This window comes from Tachysurus fulvidraco, chromosome 11 (genome assembly GCF_022655615.1).
Source record: "Tachysurus fulvidraco isolate hzauxx_2018 chromosome 11, HZAU_PFXX_2.0, whole genome shotgun sequence".
Classification (NCBI taxonomy): domain Eukaryota; kingdom Metazoa; phylum Chordata; class Actinopteri; order Siluriformes; family Bagridae; genus Tachysurus; species Tachysurus fulvidraco.
This window is the reverse complement of record NC_062528.1, coordinates 16,078,952-16,089,427: the sequence shown is the minus strand read 5'-3', so window position 1 is coordinate 16,089,427 and position 10,476 is coordinate 16,078,952. Positions and strand designations below refer to the sequence as shown.

At 37.0% G+C, this 10,476-nt stretch overlaps 1 protein-coding gene across 1 annotated transcript; it reads right to left on the bottom strand.

Moving 5' to 3' along the window:
- Positions 1-309: 309 nt before the first annotated feature.
- On the bottom strand, positions 310-10,286 carry si:ch73-95l15.5. The gene is made up of 11 exons (XM_027148156.2): positions 10,155-10,286; positions 9,146-9,349; positions 7,293-8,296; positions 5,777-5,929; positions 4,400-4,483; positions 4,181-4,297; positions 3,497-3,646; positions 3,208-3,375; positions 2,839-3,030; positions 2,073-2,264; positions 310-1,902 (listed from the first exon to the last, which is right to left on the bottom strand). The coding sequence occupies exons 2-11, from the start codon at positions 9,330-9,332 to the stop codon at positions 1,798-1,800; spliced, it is 2,352 nt and encodes a 783-aa protein (XP_027003957.2). The 5' UTR covers positions 9,333-9,349; positions 10,155-10,286; the 3' UTR covers positions 310-1,797.
- Positions 10,287-10,476: the final 190 nt, after the last annotated feature.

Below are 10,476 nucleotides of genomic sequence, written 5' to 3'. Positions count from 1 at the left end.
GCAACGGCAATGGCGCACGCCACGTTGGGCTTGAGTGTCACGTGAGACCTCATACAACCATCCTAAATATGCAGGTGATAGATTTACATGTCCACTAAACAAAACTTGGACTTGTATGACTAATAGACTTGTATCTATTTGCAGTTGGCATGAAGATTTTTTTTTAGGGAGACAAACTACTCCTGCAAGTCATTCTGAATAAAGGCACCAGCTAACTCAAATGAAAAGAAAAGCAATTAAAATTGAACACCTTTAATTAAAAGACAAACCTTGTGTTTTCTTGTCAAAAAAAAAACTCTGACAATCCTGTAAACAAGAATCTGAGTTTTAATAACTTTGTAAATACAGGCTGAGGTGCTGAAACTGTTGCTACCTGTTAAGTTACCCAGTGCACATCTTCCACCCATCCACCAGTTACCTCAAGCTGCTGTCTAACTTAATCTCATTTTCTTTTTAAACTTAGAGGTAAGCTATTGAAAATGCACTGTTTAGGCTGTTGAACATGAAAACTACATCAAAGGGATAATGCGCCAGATATTACAGTATTAGCAATATTTATAAGACAATATTCAATATTATGGTCATCAAAATGAATACAGATGGCAAAAAATGGTAGGGGAAATAAAGACAATATTTCCAAAACCACTAATATCAATGTATTAAGTCACATTGTTTAATATGGTACAGAACATAAAACCATTTAGTGAACAAGGTCATACAGGAACAAGGTAATTCCGCAACTCGATCAGCTACTATCACATTCCCTTTTAGCCCATCACACATGGCAGTAAAAATGCGATCTGTGAACATTTTAGTAGGATTCTTATGAAATATCTTGAGCTCATTTGATTAATAATATGATAATGGGGTTTATTGTTATTGCTCTCAAGAAAGAACAATCACTTGGCACATGCATAACCTCAACCAAATGTCAAATGTCAGATTAAAGGCTCTCGGCCTACATATAAAGGAGACAGTAGACAAAAAAAAAGGGATTATCAAGTTACACTTGGCTGTATTCCCTAATAAATTATTAAACAAAGAAAGTTAAGAACAAAGTAACCCATTGCACCACTGCACTACTCAATAAGAAAATAAAAATTTCAATTAAAAAAAAATTAAAGAATGGCACACAAACATAATTTCTCTCTCCCTGGCCTGGAAAAAAGTAATGGTTTGTATGCAAAAACAACTCAAAATGGCCCCCTCACTTAATCCCAGAAATAATATATTATATATATATATATATATACACACACGTGTATATATATATATATATATATATATATATATATATATATATATATATATATATATATATATATATATATATATATATATATACGTGTATATATATATATACGTATATATATATATTACATTTTTGAAAATAGCAGGTGCACTTTGGTACTGGAAAGGAATCAATAATAAAGAATTTTGTGTAGAGGATTATGTTTGGCTGAGAAATAAATTAAAACCATCACACCATGTCTTGAAAAACACGTTCAATAAGTTTAAAATTAAGTGAATGGAGAATACTGCAGTCAACAGAATAGAGTTAAAGGCAAAGACTTACTTTAAAAACAAAAAAAACAAAAACAGTGACTTAATATAAAGCAGTAAGGCGTTTGGTAGTGAGACTAAATTGGGGGCCTTTATCGATCTGTGGCAGTGTTACTACAAAGATATTGTCATCCAAGCTCAACATATATGCACCATATATACATTCCAGTGTATATATGTCATTCTCCTTCACACACACACACACACACACACACACACATTCTCTCTCACACATTATAGTGTGTGTTTGAGGCCGACCCTTGGTTCAACCTTACTGAAGATGTCCTGTTGCAGTTCTATTAGCATGCCATCTCTCTTCTCTGCATCCAAGAGTACTTGCTGGTAATAAAAAAGAAGGAGAAACAATAAAGATCACGTTGTAGCAATCTGTAATCATAGATAATAATGGACACATATCACCCATTTAAAACGTCGCTATGTCAGGAAGACATTCAGCTGTACAGTGCAGCATCAGTGTGTAATGAGAAAGAAAGAAACAGAACACATACCTCGATGAGTTTATCTCTTTTCTGTAAACTTTCTCTTAGTCGCCCTTCTTCTAAATCTCTCTTTGCCCTTTCAGACTTCCAGGCTTGTTCTGCCAGCTTGGTGTCTTTAATCATCTCCCTCAGCTCCTTTCGAGAGTCTCTCAGCTGCTCTGATAGTTCTGTGATGGCCTGTTTGTGACTTTGACTTTGGTTCTAGAAAAGGTGTAAAGGTGTTAGAAAAATCAGTAAAAATAATCGAATGCATAAATCGAATGCATAATAGATTGAAGAGTGATGCTTGGTGCACGGTAAATGAGTGAACAGAGATACATGTAATCAGCAGTCTGTAAATTCCCTGAATCTACCACTAGATGGAGGGATTACCTAGAAAATGTATGTGTGGGGAAAAATGCATTCAGTTCAGGGCTGTACAAGATGAAATGAAACTTTCCAGTTTTGTTTAAAGTAAAATACAGTTTGTTCCAAGAGTTTGGCTATGAATCAATGAATACTCTCCACCTCATGCTGCCTGTAGGCTACCTGACTTGACGAATCTCAGTAACAGGCATGTAATGCATCTCTCTACATGTTGAGGCTTCTGACTGACTCAGAGAGAAGTTGGATGTAAATGTTACTCAATCGGATACTCAGTTAAAACGAGGATATATCTAATCACACATGGAGAAACAAAATTATACTATTTGTTTATTATTTATGTGTGTTGGAGTGATTAAAAAAAAGAAAAACAAAAGAAAGAACTAATATGATCATCATTCTGTACCCATACCTGTATTACAGCCTCAGCTTGTTCTAAAGCTGTACAGAGTTTTGAGACTTCCTGCCTTGTGGTAGCAGTGTGTGCTTCCCAATCTTTGAGGCAGACAGAAAGCAAGGACTCCTGCTCTCGCACCTGACTGGCCAAAGCCCCCTCAGATCCACCTCCTGGCAATCCACGACCAATCAGAGAATCTGAGAGTGCCTACAAACCACCATCACAATTGAAGTCACTTAAACCTGGTGCTGTATTTCCATTGAATGGGGCATAAACAACTATAATTTCATAAGAACAATCTGATATTATCCAGATATTCAATATCAAGGTCATCTCAGATCGAAGCAGAACAGTAAATAAACAGGAAATTAGCTGGCTGTCAACCTGAACATCGTTGTGGGAGCTCTCTATTCCCTGCTGCAGTCGAGTAATTAGAGCTTCTTTTTCCTGCAGCACCTTTTCCAGGGCGGATTGCCGCTCTTTCCATAACTCCCTCTCTTTCAGCATGTCCTGCAGTGATTGAGCCTTCTCAGCCAGTTCTACTTGCAAATGCTAAAGCCAAAAGAGGAGAGATTGACCTTCTGAATGAAGACATAGTTTAAATGATCTTCAGTCAACACCTAGCATTGAGATTGCATGTGTTCGTTTGACCGAAGCCCGGTGTTTCCCTTACATTGATGACATCCTGGTTACACTGGAGCACACTGTTGAGAGTGAGAAGATCTCTCTCCTGCCCTCTGCATGCCTCTTGAAGCACCTGCAGCTCTTTCTGCAGACTTATTTCTCTCTCATTCAGTTCATTGAGCTCAGATTCCAAGGCCTCCTGAAACAGATGAACAGTCAATGTGAAAGTGAGTTTCTTTATTCCCAAAAACTGTCCCATTACAAAATATTATTAAAGTGCAAAAATATTACATAAAGCGTTCTTTAACAGGTGTATAGTGAAAGGTAGGACTTAAGTGAAGAATTGTCAGGAAAAACAGCCTGCATTACAATTTTTTTAAAACAGGAATGAAACAAACGTGGAAAGTAATATCTGTGGCTTATTTTAATCCTTTTACTTTGTGACCTATGTAAAAGCCATGTACCTATTTACATGTGTAAATGATATGTAACCTTACATAACCTTACATCTGGCCAACAAATCTTGGATGTTTAAATATACTGAATCTAATTTCAACAGGTTGGCTAAAATATACAACAATAGAAAAATCACTTAAATCACTTTCATAAATAAGGACCTGATATTAATGCTTTGATAAAAAATAAAACATGCTTGAAAACAATGTATGCAGGAGACAGTAAATCTGTACAATCAAGCCACAGAACGCTTATGGAAACAGCATGTCTCTCTCACCTCTCGCTCTGAACGTGTATCAGTCAGAGAGACAGTCACTCTGCCCATGAGCTTATCAGCCTCCTCTAACCCTGAGCCAAGGTCCGTACACAGCTTTCGGATCAAAGTCATACATTCCTGTCAAGAGGAGAGCTCTAAATCAATCACAAGTCATTTACTTGAGGTGAGATTCTAGTGTGTTTGTAACTTGATGGTTAAGCAGCAAGTTTGAGAGTTAACCTGTATAACTTTGTCTCTGCTTTGCAGTGAATGGCTAAGATTCTTTATCAGGCCGTTTTCATCCCCTGAGTTTCCACTTGGATACTGCAAAAAAAAAAAAAAACAACCCAGGAGAGTTCATTGTCATCATTTATTCATAACAAAAAGAAAAAGAAAAAAAAACAATAGAAAGAAATCCCTTATAACGCATGTTCCTATGAATGCATTCCAGAAAGGCAAGTCAATTATGTGCACACATTCACAGGCAACAACACGATTCACAGTCAGTTCCTATATAATACATGAGCACTTCATTATCACACAAACAGATATGCACACTTAATAGTTATTAGACAAAACACATGGTTCACATTTTATATGGCAGCTGAAAAGCTGGTTAACGATTAATGAGCATAGCTTAGGCTCAAAGCAAACAGCCTACTGAGGTAGATTCCAGAAACAAGAGTGTGTGTGGTGTGTGTGTAAATGTTTTTGTTTTGTGTACCTGCATTTGAGCAATACATCATTTGACACCACACCCACAGCATTAATACACACCCATACATGCCTTTTGCACCTTACGCAACTAAATTAGTGTAAAATGTGTACACAGCGGTAATTTGAGGTAAGTTAACTACATACCATCATAATAACAACAACGTGTGACTGCAGTTCTTATGTACATCATGAGAACAATAATAGAAATATATTGGAAATTTTTACATCACGGAGAAAAAACAGGAGGCAGGACAGACAAAACCTGTTCTACATTTGGTAGATCACATGTTCACAGCACACCTACAGCATTTGTTAAGCACCCAAGTGTCAGTCATTTCGTACACTAATGACAAATGTCTAATAGACTATATCTAGGACAATGACAAAGTACTAGGTGTACCTATTTAACTCACATCTTGTGAATTAATGTAATATTTGAATAAAATAAACAAAATTCTTGGCTGAAAGATCCAAAAAGCATTATGAATGGAAACTTGACAATTATCTGAAATCAAAGAAACAGCACGGAGATTTTAAAGTAACAGATTTTTAGTAGTGAAATATTCTCAGAGTGTTGGGTTACACAACATACCTTTGATGATTTTATTTGCTGGTTTAAATTTCATTTAAAATGCATTTTTAACCACCATGTCAATCTCAGTGTTAAGCCATAACATCACTTTACTTGTCTTGGCTGTTTTACAAGGCTTTTATCTTTGTTACAAAACCCTTATTACAAAAGCAAATACCATGTAAGGATGTTCACAGCTCACAATATACAGTAACAGCTCCTCTTTCAGTCCAGATAAATATCTATCTGTGAAACATGCAAATTAATTTCTCATAACTCATCCTAGCACATTAAATATCATATTAGTGACAAACTTGAGGTTTTCTTACCACTGATAGTGACTCCTTTGGCTGATGGGTCTTACTGGGGACTGAAAGTGTGCTGTTCTGAAGCCCTTCCTCTAACGTCCTGATACGAGCCTGTGCTTGATCCAGCTGCTCTTGCAACTGCTTAACTACAAGATGCACTCTGGCCGTAGTGCCCTGCAATAAAACAATTTAAAATGGAGGGTAAATATATGGATAAATACCATATGGCAAATATATACATCACATTACATATATACATACATATACATTACATTACATATATACATACATATATACACAAAAAAACTACATTTGCAGTTATTTTGTCCTAGACACTATGTGACTTCTTTCTTACGCACTCACTCAATCTCTTTGTACTGTACCTCTCTTTCCCGTCCAGGACACAAAAAAAAATTTGGTTTGCATTTTAATAACGTTTTGTATAAAACAGTTTTAGGACATGTGTATTGTGTGTATTTGTTGATCATGATTAATTCATCATCATATTTATGAAAAACATAAAAGAAGAAAATTGTGGCTGAACATAAAGGTATTCTAAACCGTCAGCAGTAGCGTTAGACATAGATCATGTCTGTGCTGTGAAAGGCAGTTTAATGTGCCAGCATGCACCAATCCTGCATGTGTTTATAAATCAGGATTATAAATCAGATGAGGAAACATTTTCTTTAATCAGTAAACCCTTTTATTCCACTGCTATTGTTAGACTTTATGCTGAGAAGAGGATCAGTGACAATCAAACTGTAATGAGACAAAATATTTTTGTAGCAGTTAATGATATTTTAAAATATAATTAAATAATTCACAGGACAAACAGCGGCTTGGTTGATCTGCTGCTTTTTGCTGCCATGGTTCAGGTCCAGTTGTCCCCTTAGTGAGAAGGGTTACTGTTCATCTTTATCCTATGACAAAATTTGTATCCTGATTAGAGTGGTCTCTTTCAGAAAGCCCAGGGAACATGATTGAGGCTCACTGAATGGTTTGAAGAGTCTAAACATTACGTTAATCACATATCATGACCTTCACAGTCACCACATCTCAACTCAACTGAATAACTGAGTGGTTTTGAAGCAAGGTTAAAAACAATGCTCTCCACCTCTTCAAGGTGCACTGAAGCTGAACTGATGAATCATGGTGGATCAACACTACAGTAACACACTATTTTATTTATTTCCCTTTGAAGTGGTATCCTGGATGAATATTAAATCCACCTTTGGCAACTGTGAAATTCATTTAAATTGCTGGCAGGCCTGCATCATTTAGAAAAATCGCATATTTTGAATCAGGTGAATACCTTGTTGCGAAAGCCACAGAAAGCACCTCAAGGCCAAAATGTTTGTCAGTTATACTTGTATATTTAATTATGAGTAATAATTACCATAATATATAGACTCAATGTCTTTTTTTAAAAGCATTATTGTTTGATGTATCCAATTTGCAAATGTTAAGGCAATACTATGACAAGCATTTCAACAGAAAAACTGCCAGAATGTAATACCTGTATGACCAGTTTCCTCACCTCTCTATGCAATGGCAGAAATTCATCCCTCAGTTCAGTCAGCACATCCTTACTCTCCCCATTCAAATCTTCCTCCTCTTGTTCATCTCCCTGCCCAAAGCTCAGCACCCGTGTAACCTTCATTGGAGGTGATCCATCTACTAAAATGCCATTTGGTCCCTTCATTAAAACTGGGATGCGGCTTCCTGTTGGAGACCTGACTGGTTTGCCCTCTATACTTTTCAGCTTATGGAGGATGGAGTCCAAGATGAGCGAATTCTCATCTGGCCAATCAAATGGATCATGACCATCTACAGAGTCAAGTGATCGTGCTTTAAGTGAATGGCAGGAACCAGATAAGGAGGCAGGACTAGAGTGGAGTGATGGAGCTTTGGACCAGTGGAGAGGCATACTCTGGGACTTGTCCCGAGATAGGCTAAACGGAGACAGGACTTCTGCTGGTAGGTGGCGAGGAACTCCACAAATAAATTCATAATTATAATCTGACACCCTTAAGGAGTCACAACACTCACAATTTTTCAACTTGCTGCATCGTTTACCAGTTCTCTTAAAATACGGACAGGACTCAGCTTTCTCAGACCAACATTCATACGCAGCGAGAGCCATGTTATCACTCAGCAACTCTCTGTAAGCTTTCCCTGAGTCACTTTCTCCCAGCTCAAAATCATCTTCACTAGAGCTTCCTCTGCTCTTCAGGTCAGATGGATGGCGCTGTCTATAACGACTTCGCACCCACTGTCTTAACCTATCCCTTTCCTGAGTTAGTTTCTGAAGCCTCTCCCTGGACAAAACTTGTACTCTGGCTATGACTGTGTCAAACTTAAACACTCGTTCGAGCACAGACACACATTTGCCACATACAAACTCCTCTTTCCCATTTCCCCGTGTTACAGTCTGCCCTAATATGTGTGTCAGCACAGCAAGTAGGTCCATTCCTTTATTAGGGGTAGGAAGGGTATGAGATTTGTACAATGAATTTGAGGAGCCAAGAGATAATGTACTGCCTGAAAGAAATAAAAATGCAAGTATTTAGTCATTAAGAACAGAAAACTTTCTATGACTGCTTTTAAACTTTACCACAGATATAAACCCAAGTGTACTGCAGAAAAACAAGTTCCACATGTTTTAGCAATCTTTTCTCATTCTAATGCATCTTTAGTGTATGTAGAATTACCATAGAAAATAATTCTGAGCTGTTTCCTTGTACTAAGAAATAAATAGAAAACTTGAAGCAAACTGAAATTGAGAAACTGAACATTTGACATCTATGAGCAGTGGTTTAACTTTTAGTAAAGTAAAAAACACAAATATACTGAATACAGGCAATTCAAAAATATAACTAACACAATAAAAAGTGTTACTCCATAATGTATTGTCATATCACTTCTGTGGCTGATCCTGAATCCTTATCCTTTGCCAAAATGCCTAGCTTGACAGCTAATATATAAACCAAATTACAAAATAAACACTATAATTATTAATTGCATCGATGACTGACCTGCAGTATAAAAAGTATGTTGTATTATTTAAACATATTTTAGGCTCCTTAAAACATACATGTTTTAAAGTACTTGTGTGCCAAAACATTTGCTGACTGTGAAAATAGATTATAAATAAAACTGTTATTATTATTACCCAATTAATTCCCAGACACATATTTGCATTGGTAATCCATAACCACAATAACAAACTCCGTCTTGGAAAATTTGTGAATTATTCTTTTCTCTGTGTTCTATAAAAAAAACTGCATGAATCTCTACTGCCCCAGCAACCACCCTTCTGAAATTGATCAGTCTAAATCTAGTCACATCAAGGAAGAATTTTGTTATACAGTATATGTGTATTCTTCATACCCCATGGGCTGCTCTGGGCAGACCTGGTCGGTGACAGATGATAGGCAGACTCTTTGCATAGTGACCGTGTTGGACTCTGATTCTGGGCCCCTTTCCTATTATGTGCCGCAAAAAGCCACCGGCGTTGGTTGCCCTGTAGACTCCCACCACATAAACGACATCCTTCAGTCCTCCCCCTACTAGTCATCCTGCTGAAAGAAGGTCCTGCAGAAGATTTGAACACAATGATATGGTTGAGACAAAAGCCTAAATATGTGGTATGCCTAGGGGTAATCAGATAGATCACTAGCTTTGGGGATTTTTAAGTAACATGAAGAAATCTTGGAAAATGTGATACCAGTATTTTGAATGAAAAATGAATGCTTGAACTAAACAGCACATGTAGTGTAACGTGTAATGAAAGCAGTCAGTGTACATGACACCTCTCCTACTCTGTCCAAACAACCCTGATGTTTACAGAGTAGAGCTGGACACGTCGACCTTGTGTTGCCAGGTCGGGATTATTACCTCTTTTCCAATCACGCTTTATAACACGTCCAATTCATTAAAATATTTCTCTGTTCTTACGAGAATTTAAAAAAGTCACCTTCCATTAAAATGCATTTTCTTGCACCGATCATATAATAATCACAGCACTATCCTGAGGAAATATGACCAATCTGGCAACATGTCTGAATTCTATGAACTTGTCTCAACTTCTAACAACTTTAAAGCGAAAAACTTTCACATGACAGCAATGTTGTGCAGTCAGCACAGCTAAAGCAAGGTTCAAATATAAAGCACAATAATATAAAAGTGAAAACATAAACATTCATAGGGTGGATTTTAGTGACAAACTGATAAAAAACCTGGCAACCAGATAGAAGGAAAAACTTAAAGCGAAAATTAAACAGCAGCTGACAATAAACTTAGAGCTGGTTTAAATGATCAGAACCCTGAAGAACAATACAGCAAACATACACGAATAAAGTTAACTAAGTTTAGTGTTTGGACAAACAGGTGAACTTACAGGTAAAAGAGCTCGAGCGCCTTGAAAATAAAAAAAAAAAACCTCCTCGAGGAGCTTGTGCACGCGCCGCGAACCTGATTGAACACCTCTGCGCTCTACCTGACCTGCTGACGTCATGGCGTCGATACCTGCAGCTGTCACGCCCCGTTCACCTGGTGGTGTGACCTTATAATAACCAGCTCATGTCAGCACATCATTACTTAAACGATATAAACTTCAATTCTGACAGAACAAATTCATGAAATGTAAAGACGTGTGTGGTTAGAACATAACATGCTGTGATTTTATTTTTTGTCTACTTAATGGCAAGAAGAAAGATCCT

Excerpts from the sequence above, each read along its gene's own strand:
- si:ch73-95l15.5 (XM_027148156.2), bottom strand. The coding sequence starts at position 9,332 with ATGACTAGTAGGGGGAGGACTGAAGGATGTCGTTTATGTGGTGGGAGT. Across the intron at positions 4,298-4,399 it reads GCAGAGACAAAGTTATACAG|GAATGTATGACTTTGATCCG; the intron begins GTTAACTCTCAA and ends TCCTCTTGACAG. Across the intron at positions 1,903-2,072 it reads AAAGAGATAAACTCATCGAG|CAAGTACTCTTGGATGCAGA; the intron begins GTATGTGTTCTG and ends TTTTATTACCAG.